This window comes from Leucoraja erinacea, chromosome 19 (genome assembly GCF_028641065.1).
Source record: "Leucoraja erinacea ecotype New England chromosome 19, Leri_hhj_1, whole genome shotgun sequence".
NCBI lineage: Eukaryota > Metazoa > Chordata > Chondrichthyes > Rajiformes > Rajidae > Leucoraja > Leucoraja erinaceus.
The window spans coordinates 11,046,222-11,064,417 of record NC_073395.1 but is presented as its reverse complement, the minus strand read 5'-3'; the positions used below and the strand labels follow the sequence as shown (position 1 = coordinate 11,064,417).

General features: G+C 42.8%; 1 protein-coding gene across 1 annotated transcript in view; it reads right to left on the bottom strand.

Moving 5' to 3' along the window:
• Positions 1 to 18,196, bottom strand: part of LOC129706213 (uncharacterized) — a 152,177-nt gene that overhangs the window by 42,826 nt on the left and 91,155 nt on the right. The window contains exon 2 of the mRNA XM_055650284.1: positions 13,992 to 14,151. Coding sequence (XP_055506259.1) covers positions 13,992 to 14,140 — 149 coding nt within the window. The 5' untranslated portion in view covers positions 14,141 to 14,151. The remainder of the gene's footprint in view (positions 1 to 13,991; positions 14,152 to 18,196) is intronic.

Sequence of the window (18,196 nt, the reverse complement as noted above, 5' to 3'; positions counted from 1 at the left end):
GAAGGTCGTAGGAGTTCGTAGATTACCACGATCTTGATATTTTTTTTAGGTCCTTTAAATTCGGCAGAGGTTTTGAATTAAGTCGTGAAAGTGGGACAGGCCCTTTACAAATTGTGAGGCTAGAGGAAAAAATGTAGGTGGCAGGGTAGGGGGTGGGGAGAAATGGGTGTGAGTCTAGGTGGGGCATACCTTGCCTATCCATGTTTTCCTGAGATGCTGCCTGACCTGCTGAACCACTCCACCACTCTGTATCTTCCTTAGTTTGTATGTAGTCAACCACAGACGTGCACCAAGCAAGAGGCTTGTACTTCACAAAGAGTAAATGTTATACTTCACATCAAAGCTCTTGTATGTCCAGTGGTTTTGGTGGGACTTTGCTACGACTTGTATTTCCTTACAATATGAGAAAGTTTAGGGGAGTCTTTAGGAGAAGTAATGTGTAGGAAGGAACTGCAGATATTGGTTTACGCTGTTTGTAGGATACACTGAAGATAGACACAGAGCGCTGGACCAACTACATTGGTTCTATATCTTTCTATTGCCGTCTATAACTCTCGTTCGCCTCTCCCCTGACTCTCAGTCTGAAGAAGGGCCTCGACTCAAAACGTCACCCATTCCTTCACGCCAGAGATGCTGCCTGTCCTGCTGAGTTACTCCAGCATTTTGTGTCTATTTTAGGATGCTGCGTGGCCATTTCCTACTTCTTGGTCTATAGTAGGGATATTGCAACCACCTCGGAAAAAAACCCATCATAAAGACAAGAAATTTACCTTTACGGATTAATTTCTAGGCATAAGCTTAGGGGCGACCGCGCCTTTGCGGTTGCAGCTCCTAGACTGTGGAACAGCATCCCCCTTCCCATCAGAACTGCCCCCTCCATCCACTCCTTTAAATCAAGACTAAAATCTTATCTATTCTCCCAAGCCTTTCCTGACGACCACAGAGCGAGGGCTATATGTATATATGTATGTAGTTTGTTTGTTTATACTATTCTTATAACAAATGTAAAGCACTTTGGCCAACGAGAGTTGTTTTTTAAATGTGCTATATAAATAAATGTGACTTGACTTGATTGTAATAATTCATCCCCAGCCTTTGCAACTTACCTCACCCATCTGCCAATTCAATCCCCCCCCCCCCCTCTTCCCCTCCCCCCCCCCCCCCCCCCCCCCCCCCCCCGCGCCCCCCCCCCCTCCCCCACGCACTTCACCTGTATCCACCTATCACTTGCCGGCTTTGCCCCAGCCCCACCTCTTTTGCACCTTTCTCTCCGCCTACTCCATCAGTTTGAAGAACTGATTGATGAAACATTGTCTGTCCATTCGCACCAGAGATGCTGCCTGACCCGCTGTCTTTTTCCAGACTTTTGTTTTTAACTGAGGGCAACCTGCCTACCAGGGAGCAGGCAAAATGTGCAGGAAGGAACTGCAGATGCTGGTTTACACAGAAGATAGCCTCAAAATACTCAGCCAGAGAGCAGGGCTAGATTTCTTTTTTAAAAGGTCAATTTCATCCTACTGTGTGTGAAAGCTTACGAAACCTAAATGTGAAAACTGTGAATAAAAAAGCTTACTTAATAGCTTTGTGTGAAAATCAGATCAATGATCACAAAAGAAATGATTTACAGTTTACAAGATAGAATCAAGTGCAAATTTTCAGTGATTGAATGACAATTACAGCTCGGGAATAATGTATCTGCTTATCTCTGAAAACTACTGACATTCAACTGTTTAAAGTTTTGAAGATGTTAAACAGCATTATTTGTAGAAGTCAAACTATAATTTAATTTTCACTTCTATAATCTCTTTAAGATGCTCAAAACCCATCTGATACAATGGAAAGGTAGCACTCTTTGTTTCTTTTCCATTGTAATCAGGTATAAAGTGATAAATAGCTGCAGAAAGTGATTTGGCTCTCGGGTTAATACATATAGCCTCACCAGCTGGTGCGAATGTTTTTGCACAACCTGTATTGAACGGGAGCCAAGATACATGCTGTGTTGGATCCAGAACTTGGGGAAGTTCCCACCTCGTACAGGATGAGCCTTTGAAGAATGTGAGATGCCCTTGAACTTGACATCCTATTTATGTTTTACATACTCAAGGTTATTCTGCAGATAAAGGGTGACATCAAAATTCCATCATCAAATGCCATTATCGTTGCTCGTAGAATTATATAAATGAAATACAAAAGGTAGCACTAATCTCTGACAGCTGATCAAACTGAAGATGAACTTGGCCAATCACCAAAGGAACAGCTTCAGGTTCAGTAAGGCAAGTAAGATTAAGTAGAAATAAAATTTGCCTTCACAATGAAATATACGATGGATCGGTTTGGATAAATCGCATAATTTGGACCACAAAGGATTTTCCAGACAAGCAATAGGCCTTAACATAGATACAATATGCCGGAGTAACTCAGTGGGTCAGGCAGCATTTCTTGAGAAAAGGAATAGGTAACGTTTCGAGTTGAGACCCTTCTTCAGACTGCAGAAGGGTAGTCTGACGAAGGGTTCCGACCCAAAACCTCGCCTTTTCCTTTTCTCCAGAGATGCTGCCTGACCCTCTGAGTTTCTCCACTATTCTGTGTCTATCTTCGGTATAATCCAATATCTGCAATTCCTTATTACACATTGTATGTACAAATCTTTGGGATGTGGGAGGAAATCGGAGCACCCGGAGAAAATCCATGTGGTCACAGAGAATGTGTCTCAGGCCCAGAACTGGGTCTCTGGAGCTGTGAGGCAGCACTTCCACCAGCTGCACCACTGTGTGCCAAATATACAGGCAAGAGGGTAGAATGGGTGATTAATTTGCAGAACTATCACCAGGAGAAATAGTTTATACCTCTTCACTGGATACACAAAGTCTATTCATCTACAAGGCGCGTGCAGCGGCAGAGTTGCTGCTTTAGAGTGCCACAGACCCGGATCGATCCTGACTACGGGCGCCGTCTGGGTGGAGATTGTATGTTCTCCCTGTGACCGCGTGGGTTTTCTCTGGGTGCTCCGGTTTCCTCCCACGCTCTAAAGACGTACAGTTCTGTGGGTTAATTGGCTTCTGTAAATTGTATAATTGTCCCTAGTGTGCAGGATAGTGCTAGTATACGGGCAATTGTTGGTTGGTGCAGGCTCAGTGGCCCGAAGGCAAAAAAGATTGGAACATTACTCTTTTTTTAATAATACGGACTAATTTGGTTTTCAGTAATTTTTATATATTATGTTTGTCATTTTTATATGCAGGCAACCACATTATAGTTTCCACAAAGAACTGCCTGGCAATTAAATGGCTGATTTTGTCCCCGACTCCCTCAATGTCACCCACAACAATATTTCACAGCATGACGTACTCTGGAATGAGTACGTTCAAAGCCGGCCCACCTGTGGTTTGTTTTTCTCTAGTTTGGAGTTTTCCCCTCTCAGCTAATAATGATTCTCCAACCATAATAGCTCTTTGGGGTGATTATGATTCAATGGAGTTATTAACTAGCCATTAGAACAGCAGGGGAGGGTGGGGGGAACTTATGTGAAATCCTCAATGACAAATTCCAGCATTAATTTCTCGCGTGAAGATCAAATTAAAACTAGTTTTAATGAAGAATCTCTGCTAAAGTGCACACAGCAGCACATTCCATTCAAATAACTCATGTAGGAAGGTATCCCACCAACAGTACATCCCATGAAGGAGGGCAGCAGATGACAACTACTTATTAAAGACTGGGGAATTCTGCATCGCAAGAGGATTAGCACCAAAGGAAGATAGATTTAAAGTAATTAGAAAAATTACAGGGAAGATGGGAAGTTATTTTAAGGTAGTGGATCCCTGTACTGATTAAGGAAGGGAAGAACCAGGTTCAATAACAATTTTCAACAGGGAATTAAATATGTCCTTAATGGAAATAACAATGTAGGGCTACAGGTTTACAAGGGACTTATTGGTTAGCTTTCAGAGAGATTAAAGTCCTCCTGCACTTTAAGATACTGATTTTAAGATAAACTGACTCCCACTGAAAGAGAAAGTGGGAGTTAAGTAGAGAGAGTGAGAAATAATCAGAGGGATTCACTCCGGCGGAGATATTAGCAACAATCACAATGTTTGACCATTGATCCCCTCGCCATGGTTTGCTGTAAGAGTAATGAGAATGCTCCACAGCGTGGGATGGCTGATTGGATGCACAGTGACAACACCCAGCAAGGAAAAGATCAAAAGATTCATTAATAAATCTGTAATTGCAAAGATCTATACTTATTGCGCAGTTCTGCCATTTTCATATTCCAAACAAATGTATTTTGTGTAAACAAAACTTGCCTTTTCTGATTGCTTACAGTCTGGGCAATGTGAAAGAACTCCAGGCTGTCAAAACAGCTGTATCGTTACAGATCTGGTTATTCTCTCTTATAGCTGTATGTGCTCAGTGAGGGAGCCAGTGTGTTCATTTAAACATAGCAAGAGATATTCAAGATATACAAAAAGTGCTGGAGTAACTCAGCGGGTCAGGTGGCATCTCAGTAGAAAGGGACTGGATGAGTCGAGACCCTTCTTCAGACTGATAATGGAGGGGGAGGGGGAGGGGGAGGAGGAGGGGGATGGGGGAGGGGGGAGGGGGGAGAACTGGAGGCAAGAACATACCTGGATAAATCAGTGCGAGCAACAGGTGACCTCAGGCAGGGTGGTGCCCCTGTAGGCCAATTGTTGGGTTGGGAAGGTGTGACCTCAAGAGGGATACATTGTTGTGAACTGTGGAACAGGTTAACAATTGGAGTAGAGGAGGGGGCATGGGAGAAAGGGAGTGTTAGTAGAAGTTACTTAAAATTAGAGAATCCAATATTAATACCGCTGGGTTGTAAGCCACCCAAGCGAAATACAAGGCGCTGTTCCTCCAATTTGCATGAGGCCTCATGCTGGCAATGAATACGATCCAGGACAGAAAGATCAGTATGGGATGTGAAAAGGGAGTTAAATGGGAGCAACCAGAAGATCCAGTAGGCCTCGGCTACAGAAATTAGTACATCATTCAACACATGACCCATCCCATTCCAGTACGTAATTGTCTCAGTCCCATTTTACCCTTCCCAGGGCTACATGGTGGCAGGTTATTTTTTCTGGAAAATCATAAGCATTTACTTATTTAAAAATTCACATTTATAACTAAAATCAAATTCATTAATTGAGACATAGTTTTCCCTTTCCTGGTGACACCATATGCTGACTTCTTCGGAAGAAGGGAGACTTCTTCACGAAACCATCACAGAGCAGCAGCTCCCAGTTCTACAGTTGTTTTACAATAACTCAGCACAATCAATTCACTCATAAGGAAATCTGCAAAGTGGAATATACCTGCATTTGTGTATAACACTTCTTCCACATTTTGGACTCAAGGAATTTTATATGTTGGGAACATCAGTTCATGGACACCTCAGCGCTGCGTGTTCAATCCCCTGCTCCACTCTCCCCATACACATGACTATGTAGTCAGACATGGCCATGCATAAATTTGCCAATGATACCTCTATCATTGAATGAATGAAAGGTAAGGATGTGTTAGAGAGCAGGAGGGAGATCGCTAATCTGGCTGAACTATTGAACATGATGGTTAACAGTATCTAAATAGTGACCACAGAGTTCTTACCACAGTATATTTAATCCTGCTGTTGAATATAAAGAAGTGGTGATGCACAAATCAAATGACAATGAGCTAATCAGCTATTTTAGTTCATGTTTTGTGAAACAATGTAAAGGGCTTTTACTTTTTACCCTATAGTATATTCCATAATTCATATTCCATAATTCTGAAGCGAGGTCTGAAGGGCTCAGACCCAAAACGTCACCTAGTCTGAAGAAGGGTTCCTACCTGAAGGGTCACCCATCCTTTTACTCCAGAGATGCTGCCTGACCCACTGAGTTACTCCAGCACTTTGTGTCTATATCTATCCATCATTTGCTATTTTGCCAGAGTAAATTACAGACAACCAGTACTAGAATGGTAGACAAAATTGCTGGAGAAACTCTGGAGGTAGACAAATTGCTGGGTGAGGCAGCATCTATGCAGCTAAGGTATAGGTGACGTTTCGGGTCGAGACCCTTAAGAAGGGTCGACCCGAAACATCATCTATTCCTTCGCTCCATAGAGGCTGCCTCACCCGCCGCTGAGTTTCTCAAGCATTTTTGTCTACCTTCGATTTTTCCAGCATCTGCAGTTCTTTCTTAAACAGTACTAGAGTTGATATTATTAGCCAGTTCAGTTCCATTCATTTGTTTAAACCATATCATGAAAGGGAGTTGTAAAATAGGTGGGAGATGCTATTGTAAACATATAATCATAAGTTCACAGATAATCATGAATTCGGCAGTGATTGCTAGTTTCTCGATCAGAAACTCTAGTTTCCACTCCCTTCCAAACTTGAGCAAGTAAACAAAGCTGAAGTTTCAGTACAATGAAATGGGTGATCAATTATTGGAGGCACACAATAGACGATAGACAATAGGTGCAGGAGTAAGCCATTTGGCCCCTCAAGCCAGCACCGCCATTCACTGTGATCATGGCTGATCATCCACAATCAGTACCCGGTTCCTGCCTTCTCCCAATATCCCTTGACTCCACTATCTTTAAGAGCTCTATCTAACTCTCTCTTGAAAGCATCCAGAGAATTGCCCCCCACTGTCTTCTGAGGCAGAGAACTCCACATATTCAAAACTCTCTGAGTAATAAAGTTCTTCCTCATCTCCGTTCTAAATGGCATACCCCTTATTCTTAAACTGTGGCCCCTGGTTGTGGTCTCCCCCAACATCGGGAACATGCTTCCTGCCTCCAGCGTGTCTAAACCCTTAATAATCTTATATAAGATTCCCTCTCATCCTTCTAAATTCCAGTGTATACAAGCCCAGTCGCTCCATTCTTTCAACATATGACAGTTCGGCCATCCCGGAAATTAACCTTGTGAATCTACGCTGCACTCACTCAATAGCAAGAATGTCCGTCCTCAAATTTTGGCACACATTGCATGCTAAAAATTCCACCTTATTACTGAAATGAGACCATAACAGTTTTACTCGTGTTTTAGCCAAAATTTATTGCTCAAATAACATCCCCGCTGTGAGCCAATTAACTGCATTTATTTGCAGCAGTGCCTATGGTTCGGAAGAAATTAATTGCCCTTGTATTAATTTGTAACATGCCAATATCTTCAGGAAGACCACAGATCCCACTTGAGCCAAGCTTACTACCTAAGCTATTTTACTTGGAAGATACTCCATTTTATCATTAGTTTTCACAAGAAAAAACCTCTAACAATCCACACTGGACTATACAATTTAGAATCTGCATCCCATGTTTTAGTGGCGTAGTTTAATTTGAGGTATGTACCTGACTAGGTTCTTGAAACTTGTCCAAATTTACCCAGGGTCTCGCCTGAAACGACGTCTCTCCATATCCCCTAGAGATGCTGGTTTATAAAAAAAAAGGACACAAAGTGTGGGGGTAACTCAGTAGGTCAGGCAGCATCACTGGAGAACATGGATAGGTGACAATTTGAGCTTGGACCCTTCTTCAGACTGAGTGTGGGTGGAGTAAGCTGGGAGAGAGGAGAGGCATGACAAAGCGTGGCAGGTAATAGGTAGACAGAGGCCAGGGTTTTTTTTTTGATGGGTAGGTGTATGGAATAAATGCCAAAGATTAAAACCAAAGGTGTGAGATAAATGTCCCACTTAGGCGATTTGTCAAGTAGCTGGCAGTCATTGAAAAACCGACGACAGGAATGGCGACTGTCAGAGTGGAACACACACACATCGATTCCTTCGCCAGCCCATTATGCAGGTGGGGGACAGGACAAGCGGGGGTAGCGCTGTCTGAGTGAAATTCACACGGTGCAAAGCCAATGTGATACAGACACACACCGCGATGAACAGGAAGGTTGGCGCTGTAATTAAGACGGTGAAAGCACAGTGTACGGGAAGGGTTACGTAAGTCCGTTAAAAAAGGGGGTAAAGGGGTGTGGAGAGGGGGGGCGAAAGGGGTGGGGAAAAGGAGTGGAGATAACTTTTAAGAAGCCAGTGATACACAGCTGTGAAGCTCGGCGGACATTAACATTACCAGTCGGTTATTCTTGGTTCTGAAAACTACTGCTTATATATTTTTTCCCAATGAGCCAATGAAATTCACTGGTCAGCACCGGCTACAACCTACGAGAACCTTCGACCTCCTGGCGACCCACCTACGGCTCGGGAATTCTCGCTACTCTCCGTGGCGGCTTCATTCTGGTCGCCGCTAAATTTTCAACGTGTTGAAAAATTCGCGGAGACCATAATAATGAGACCGCGACTAGTTCCCAGAATGCTGCAACTCCTCACGACCATGAAGGCGATTACCCCGGCAACCGCCCGAGACCATGTGGCGACCGCATAGTCTCCTGCAGTCCCCTAAAAAGTCGCCTAAGTGGGACAGGCCCGAAAAGGAGTGGAGAGTTGTGAATTGTGAAGCCAGTGGAAGAAATTGTGGAAGCCATTGGGGGAGGGGAGAAATAGGTGCGTGTCCAAGGGGTGAAGGGGGGGGGCGCTTTGCAGGGTTACCTAAAATTGGAGAATTCAATGTTCATAGCATTGGTTGTAAGTTACCCAAGCCCCCAGAAATGTTACCTGACCCGTCTGAATTACTCCAGCACTTTGTGTTTTGCCCAAGATTCCAGCATCAGCATCTTGTATTTCCATTTTGTCAAGAGTATTTTGAGAGCTACCTACCGTTAACACTGCATTCGTCTTTTTGTACCTTTAAATAGGCTTTCACTAAAGCACAGCCTGCCTTCTTGCAACCTGGTCATTATTTTAAACGCCACTTTGCTGTGATTTCCACTGATGAAAAGTATTCTGATGGCAGCCGTTGCAAGATGTGAGGCTGATTGAACTGCACGAGTCCACCTTGACTTTCAGTGGACCTTTAACTTTCTCACAACACTAAATTATAACGGGAAAAGAGCGCTGACTCTCACATTAGCACTTGGGCAGTGGATGTGGGTAATCACCCCACAACCTTCCCCGAGCAAAACGGGGCAATTGCAGTACTGCTCATTAGTCAGCATCATTTAAAGAGGATGATTGCACAGCTGTCTTTACCTCCAGTAAGATGATTGCAGCACAGAAATGAAAGCATCTTCTTTATTGCTTCCTATGACTGCTGCTGATTTTCAGCTGAGCTCTTGCAAAAATCAATACACAGAAGCTAATGAAAAAGTACAGACACATACGAGCAACTCACTGGCAAGCAGGAGGCTGGTCGACACCAAGATCCAGTCCCTATCTTCCTGAAACCAGTCTTTGTGGCAATGGCCCTCATTCCTGGGCGACACAGTGGCACAGCTGTAGAGTTGCTGCCTAACGGCGCCAGAGACCCGGGTTCGATCCCGACCACAAGTGCTGTCTGTACGGAGATTGCACGTCCCCCTTGTGACTGCATGGGTTTTCTCCGGGTGTTCCGGTTTCCTCCCACATTTCAAAGCCGTGCAGGTTTGTAGGTTAATTGGCTTCGGCAAATTGTTCCTAATGTGTAGAATAGAACTAGTGTATGGGTGCTCACTGGTCAGTGTGGACTCGCTGGGCCGAAGGGCCTGTTACCACACTGTACCTCTAAACTCAACTAAACTAAACTCCTGCGGTTTGCTTGCAGCTCACCACCTCGATCATAGGAAACCCCCGACCACCCATGCCAGCATTTTCTCACCTGTGCTCTTCCATATAAATGTGGGGCAGGGTTCATCGCCAGAGAAACTGGGATGTGGGCAAACAAAGGAGAAACAATACGTCAAAATGAAGAAATCAAAACCTGGAAACTCCCAGCAGGATGGGTACATTCTGGACTGATATTTTTGAAATAATTTCAGAAGTTATTTAATACTAAACTGGATCCAGACAAAATTAATAATACTTGGAATATCAGAACAAAGTTTAACACTCACAACAAGCCAAAGAAACTTCCTCGACTACAGTATAATAACCGTGAAAAAATTAATATTAAAATTTTGGAAAGGCCCTATAACCCCCACAATTAAAATGTGGATTGTGGAAATGTTGGAGACCCTTCATCTAGAAAGAATTAGACGTCTTAATGGACAAACAAGAACTTTTTGTTAAAATATGGGCTCCATTCATTAACTATCTGAAGGGATAGACTGGCCCAGCACGAAAACCCAAATGAAACTTGAACTCAGGATTAGATGAAAAGTTATACTTTATAATCCAAGAACCTATCTCCAATGACGTATTTATATTTCATTCCACCTTTTCTGTTTTTTGATATTTGTAACTCTTTTTTCTCTCTTTCTCTCTTTTTTTTCTAGCTATATTAAAAAAAACACTAGAAGCAGAATTAATCGACAATTGAAAATTTTAATAATGTATGACTGATGTATATGAAAAGTTTTTTTTACTATAACATGTAACTATACTTTATAATATGTCTACTTCTAATAAAAATATTAACAAAAAAACAAAACAAAATGAAGAAATCAAAACCTGGAAACTCCCAACAGGATGGGTGCATTCTGATAGAGAGTTAATAGTTCATTAATAGATTGTCACACGAGCATGCGACCTGCATGCGGCAAACGCGACCAAACCGAAAGCGGGGGCCGCGCGGAGGTCGAGTGAATGACGTGAAGTTCGAGCGAAGTCCACGGGAAGTTCGCGCGTGACGTACGGCATCAAGACGCTGCGCACGCCCGTCGAGGTGGTGCATATGGCGTTGAGGTGGCTGCGGGCCGGCAGGCCGTTGCCGCGCGGAATTTTTTAACACGGTCAGTTTTTCAGAGCCCCGCGCGATGTCGGGACCAGCTCCGCACAACTCCGTACGGCTCCAGCGATCGAAGTGGGACCGGCCCCGCGAGGCCGTATGGCTCAAGCGACCACGTTAGGTCGCGCTTGCCGCATGGAGTCGTATCCTCGTGGGACAGGCCCTTAAGAGATTCAAAATTAATTTGGGAAATGTTTAGTTTATGGTTACAGCACAGAAACAGGCCCTTCGGCCCACTGAGTGCATGCCAACCATCGATCACCCGTTCACACTAGTTCCATGGAATCCCACTTTCTCACCCACTCCTTACACACTTGAGGCAATCTACAGAAGTCTACTAGTTTTTTTTAAAGTTTAGTTTAGTTTATTAATCTACAAAGCTGCACATTTTTGGGATGTGGGAGGAAACCAGAGCACCCGGAAGAAACCCACGCAGTCACAGGGAGAAGTGCAAACTCCAAACAGACAGCACCAGAGGTCAGGATCAAACCCAGGTCTCTGGTGCTGTGATGCTGCAGCTTTACCAACTGTGCCACTGTGCAGTTTCTTCTGAACTAGTTTTTCAAAGTAGTTCTAAACTCAACTCAACCGCAAGAGTTTGGTTTAGTTGAGTTTAGAGTTTAAAAACCCTAATTGAAAAATACAGAATAGTGAAAGGCTTGGATAGTGTGGATGCGGACAGGATGCTTCCACTAATGGGAGAGGCTAGAACTGGAGGTCATAGCCTCAGAGTTACAGGCCCTTCTTTTAGGAAGGAGATGAGGAGAAATTTCTTTAGTCAGAGGGTGGAATCAGTGGAATTCTTTGCCATGGAAGGCTGTAGAGGCCCAGTCAGTGGATATTTTAAAGGCAGAGATAGATATATTCTTCATTAGTATGGGTGTTAGAGGTTATGGGGAGAAGGCAGGAGAGTGGGGTTAGGAGGGAGAGATAGATCAGCCATGATTGAATGGCAGAGTAGACTTGATAGGTCGAATGGTCTAATACTACTCTTATTCTTTATGACCTTAAAAATCAAAACCTGGGTTACTTTTAATGCAAATTTCATTTTTTTTAAATTTGCATTTATGATGACTGGTGTTCGTGGATTTTTTGGGGACTTTGATTGTAGTTTTAGAGATATGTCTGTCCAAACAAAGGAGAGGTGACAGATCTAAAGCAAACAAGAAACAGCTTCTGATAAAGCAATAGCAACTGCTCTGATCTAAGAGTGGGAAAGAGCGCCCGGAAATAACTAAACCTGTACTCTTCCATCCTGCACAAATTATTCTGGGTAGTGGTGAATTATTATGAAGGGTCTCAACACCCATTCCTTCTTTCCTGAGATGCTGCCTGTCCCACTGAGTTACTCCAGCTTTTTGTGTCTATCTTCATTATTTTCTGTGGGACTCTCTTACATCTTTCAGAAAATTGTCATAGTCATAATGTCGTAGATTCATACAACATGGAAACAGGTTCTTCTGCCCGACTGGCCCATGCCGACCAATCTACACGTCCCATTTGCCTAGATTTGGTCCATATCCCTCTAAACCAAGGGTTCACAACCTGGGGTACATTTTGCCTACCCAGGGGGTTAATTTGTTGATTCTGGATTTGTACATATTTTTTCTCATTGGCTGACTGTGTTTGGTTCTGGTATACCGGTATCTGTTCATCATTAGTTGTTCATAACTAAGTAAAATAACATTGTTACGTGCTATTAAAGTTGCCCGGGGTAAACAGGACGAAAAAGGTTGGGAAACCCTGCCCTAAATCTCAATCCATATACCTGTCCAATTGTCTTTTAAATGTTATTATAATACCTGCCTGAACAACCTCCTCTGGCAGCTCGTTCCACATACCCACCACTCTCTGTGTGAAACAGGTTCCTGTTAAATATTTCCCCTCTCATGTTAAACCTAAGTCTTCTGTTTCGTGATTCCTTTGGGTAAAGAAGACTTTGTGCCTTCAGTGTCTTCGGCGAATTCTGATGTTTTTGCAATTGATCCAGATTTGAATATTGCAATGCAGAAAACCAAAGCAAGTGTACTGAGCTGTCAGCCTTTGTTACAAGTGCAGGGGAAGTAAAAAAACAATAGGGCATAGGATTAAGGTGAGAGAAAAAAGTTTTAATGGGGATCTGACAGGTAAATTATCTTTCTGTTGTGAGCTGCTGATGCCTGGAACTCGCTGGGTTTTAAACAATTCATGGAATTGTATACAATTGCTATGTTTAATAAAGCATTTTAAACAGATAATTAAACAGGCGAGGCATTGGTTCCTAATATGGAGAAATGGGATTAGTGTAGGTGGGCAAAAATGTCAACATGGATGCGATGGACCGAAGGACCCGTTTCTGTGCTAGACGACTCTATTGCTATTTGTTAACACACTGCAACAATGATACAGACATGTTGCCCCTTTCAAAGTGAAGCAATAGTGCTACACTGGAAGACACTCCAATGATTAGAAGTACAGGTTCACCACAGATTTACCGGTACCCTTGGTTCCAGAGCCTTGCAGGATTATCCATTTTGCCAGACCATCAAAGGTCACGTAATAATAATTATTAATAATAATAATAATAATATTATTGTTGTCCGCGCTCGACATGTTGAATTATCCAGAGAACAGGAAGGGAGAAGACGGGAGAGGATGAGAGCACAGTTGCAGGCACACAACTTAAGGTCACAGGGCACGACAGCAAACCGAGATCGGTTGCTATTCAGGGACAGCTTTGCCGCTCTCTGTCAGTACCAGTGCCGGGCCCACTCACTTTAGTTTAGTTTAGTTGCGAGATACAGTGCGGAAACAGGCCCTTCAGCTCAGAGAGTCCGTGCCGACCAGCGATCCCCGCACACTAACACTACCCTGCACACACTGGGGACAATTTACAATTTGAACCAGCCAATTAGCCTACAATCCTGTACGCCTTTGGAGTGTGGAAGGAAATAGGAGCTCCCGGAGAAAACCCATGCGGGTCACGGGGAGACGTACAGACTCCATACAGACAGCACCCGTAGACAGGATCGAACTCGGGTCTCTGGTGCTGTAAGGCTGCAACTCTACCGCTGCGCCACTTATCACTTGAACTCAAATCAGACAACTCGCAGCCCTGCCACTCACATACAAATTTTTTTTAAACCATGAAAAATAAGATTCCACAGACATTCCAAAGATATGGGGAAGGCAGGAGCTGCTCCCGTATACTGCAGCTGCACAGAATCGCCTCTTACCGTATATTTGTCCGGATTAAAGGAGATGCCGGACCATCATTTTCCGGAAAATCGGTGGTGTTGCGGAATTGGAATCTTCTGTTCCTCGTTGTTTCCGTATTGGTGCAAACTGTTTTCAGAGATCCCCTGGAGCCGCTCTGTGGATTCATATTCACAGCACCTGTGCAGTTGGACAGTCTCAATAAATTTGGATCTCTTTGAAAGCTATGCAGACAATAAATGTTGCCATTTTGCATTCTCCCACTTTTCCATTTTGATTTAGTTTAAGGGGTAGGTGCTTGGGGTTATCAGTGTAGAAACTAGTTAAAGGAATTGCCCAAATATAGCAGCATCATGAGGCAGGGGGTTTATTAGCACAACCCTTGCACACCCCTACAACTGAGGCCCCGTAACTCTATTGCTGTTAATGTAGTTGCTTTTCACACTTGCATTTTGCACAACTATAGTCTGGTTACAAGGTATTACTGATTATCAATTTAATGTCTTATTGATTATTGCATATCCATTTGCACTCTTTGCATTAATGGGCCTGTAAAGCTGCAACAAGTAAGTATTTCATTGTTCCATTGCTAGTACATGCACCAATTAAACACTCTTCACTTGGCTCGTGAATGTTGCCATGAAGACGGTAGGCGACAAGGGCCGAGGGGATTGTCTGGAGCTGTCCAATAAACACCTTCATAAGCGGGCAGAAACCGATCATGTTAAACAATGTCCTCTCATTGCCACAGTCCCAGATGAAACGTTTCCCATCAGGATACTGTGCAGATTACACACATTAATAAAAATGTAATGCTAATTGGGAGGTGACATTAAATGGGCGAACCAAGGCATAATCACAGTAGCTAATACACAACTCAAGGTTATTCCTGCAGCTAGGTGCGGCATGGCAGGCCTGGATGATGCACACTGTCATTAATCATTGACTACCATTTAGTACTTTTTAGTTTACTTTGGAGACACAGAATGGAAACTCTTCAGCCCAGCAAGTCCGCGGCAACCAGCGATCACCACGTACACTAGTTCAATCCTACAACACCAGGGACAATTCACAACTAACCTACAAACCTGTACGACTTCAGGGTGTGGGAGGAAACCGGAGAAAACCACACGGTCACAGGGAGAACGTACAAACTCCATACAGACAGCACCTGTAGTTAGAACCAAACCTGGGTCTCTTGCGCTGTAAGGCAGTAGCTCTACCGCCGCACCACCCTATTGTTGTTATTAAATATCACCATCTGAGATTTTGCCATCAGAATATTGTAAACAGTGGAATGTGTGTGGAATTTGGAATCAGAATTCTCACAAAAACGTAACAGCATTGACATCTCTAAGTATATCATTGGAGAATATATATTGGGAAATACGGCAACCACACATCATGAGAGGAATAAACATCTTTGATCTTCAATTTTCCATTGCAAACTATTTCCATTTGATAATTTGAGACTTAAATATAATGTGTATATATATATATACACATTATATTATACATTATGTATATTATACATTATGTTATACACATATATTATATATATATATATATATATATATATATATATATATATATATATATATATATATATATATATATAATGTGTGTATATATATATATATATATACACATATATATATATATATATATATATATAATATAATGTGTGTGTATATATATATACTGAAAAGCACTAGACTAAACGGAATGAGTCTAACATCCGGATCTTCACAGCAGGAGGTGGATGAGTGCACGAGCCTTCTGCAAACACAGCCAAGTGGTAGCTGTGCAGGAAAAGAATCTCGGATATAAAGCCCTTGACAGTCAGTGTGCTGATTGAGGAAGGTTGCTGGACATCCCCTCCTTCAGGTCCAGCCACGGTGACCGTACGCCAGGCACAATGACTTGCTCTAACACAGACTGCAGAGAGTGCAACAGCATCTATCTCCCCCCTGGGTTCCTCACCAGCTGTCCTCACTTGCCCCGAGTCGTACTACATAGCTGACTTGCCGACACCCTGCATTCCCAAAGGGACTGATGCCAGTGACCCTTATAGAGGGCATTTTATCCCTGACAGTCGGTGGGAACAATGCCACTAACTGTCCTTGATGCCAAGAAGGTTTCAAGTAAATCAATGACACTGACAATTTAAATTCAAGTTTGAAATTTGCTTCTGTACCTCAAGGGCAGACCAAACTAAATTTATTTTGGTTTTGACAATGCAAAAACATATTTCTCTGTCTGTCCTATACAGCAGGAAATACAGCAACCACACATCATGAGAGGAATAAAAAACTTTGATCTTCAATTTTCCATTGCAAACTATTTCCATTTGATAATTCTATGCCATCTCAACCTAATAATATTCTGTTTTTTCACATTTTCAACTCAAGCCTTTTGCTTTCCCCCGCAACATCTGAAAAGCCTGGAAGCCCTTGGCCTAAAATATCACAACGGCTCCTATTTTACAAAATTAAAACAGCACTGAATCTCGTCCTAACATTACTGCGTGAGCAAATCCCAAAGAGCAAGAAGTTTACATAAAACATTCAAAGATAAATGCTTAGAAATCAGATTTCACTTTTAGTGGCTGTTGCCTTCACCACCAGCATCAAGTTGAGACCCCCCTCAAGAAAGATCATCGCAAAATTGGACAAATGTATGGTGAAACACAGGTAGAGTAGTTTGAACCCAGGACCCGCTTTGCTTTGTCCTGCCCATCCTGCCTCTTCTCCAGAGCACCCAGAGAAAACCCACACGGTCATGGGGAGAGCATACAAACTCCGTACAGACAGCACCCGTGGTCAGGATAGAATCCTAGTTTGTGGCCCTGTAAGGCAGCAACTCTACCGCTGCGCTACCATGCCCGGTTTCAATGTGCAGGGATCAGACACAAAATACCAGGAGCTCAAAGCCAGAAACAGCGAGGCAAATATGTATTTTTGCATTGTTAATGTGGTTTGCCAAGAAAAGATCATTAATTCTTAGCCCGGCCAGATCAATAAATTCAAATAGGTGAGAGCAATCTCGAGTTTTAACAATCTGAGGACTAGTTTTCAATCACATAAGTCAAACACTTGTTATATTAATGGCTGGATGAAAGACAAGTGTGACAGAGTATGTAGAAATGGAGTTTGATTTGCTTCAGACAGCCAGGATGTTGTTAATGTAATCTTGTGATGTACACACCTGTCATCTTCTTAATGCAAGCAAAAGATACATTCAGCCAAGTAAAATTACTCGCCTGCTGAACACTTGTATTATCAAAGTTAATGTACAGCCTCCAGAGTCATCAGATTTTCATTAAATTTCATACATTTATTTTCTAAATTCTGTCCTTCCCCTCCATAAAGAGTTTTAAAGCAGCATTAAGCATGTTGCTCGTGGTACCATGAAATGTATCATTTTCAATGACTTTGCACAAATTTGCAATTCTGCAAAACCAATATTGTTAATCTCTCAATTTATTTTCCAAAATTGTCATGCGTCCTTTGAAAAAAGCATCAAGTTCATCAAGCATCAGATGAACTGGTGATAAGGTATGGTCTACCAAACCTACTACCTGTACTGCATTATATAATTTACATCCAAAAGTCTCAATCCAATCCCAACTCTTCAGCAATTCAAGGTGGCTGCGTTACATCCACTCACGACCCCAACTTTGATTGATTGATTGAAAGATGCAGCGTGGGAACAGGCCCTTCAGCCCATCGACCATCGATTTAAGGATAAGGGGGAAATCTTTTAGGACCGAGATGAGAAAAAAAATGTTCACACAGAGAGTGGTGAATCTCTGGAATTCTCTGCCACAGAAGGTAGTTGAGGCCAGTTCATTGGCTATATTTAAGAGGGAGTTAGATGTGGCCCTTGTGGCTAAAGGGGATCAGGGGGTATGGAGAGAAGGCAGGTACAGGATACTGAGTTGGATGATCAGCCATGATCATATTGAATGGCGGTGCAGGCTCGAAGGGCCGAATGGCCTACTCCTGCACCTATTTTCTATGTTTCTATGTTTCTATGATCACCCATACTCACCAGTTCTATCTACTATCTACCTCATTGGTGACCCTCGGACTATGTTTGATCAGATTTTACAGGCTTTAGCTTGCATTAAACATAATTCCTTTACACTGTGAATGGCTCGATTGCCAATCATGTATTGATGATGTATTTCCACTGTCTGGTTAGCACACAACAAAAGCTTTTA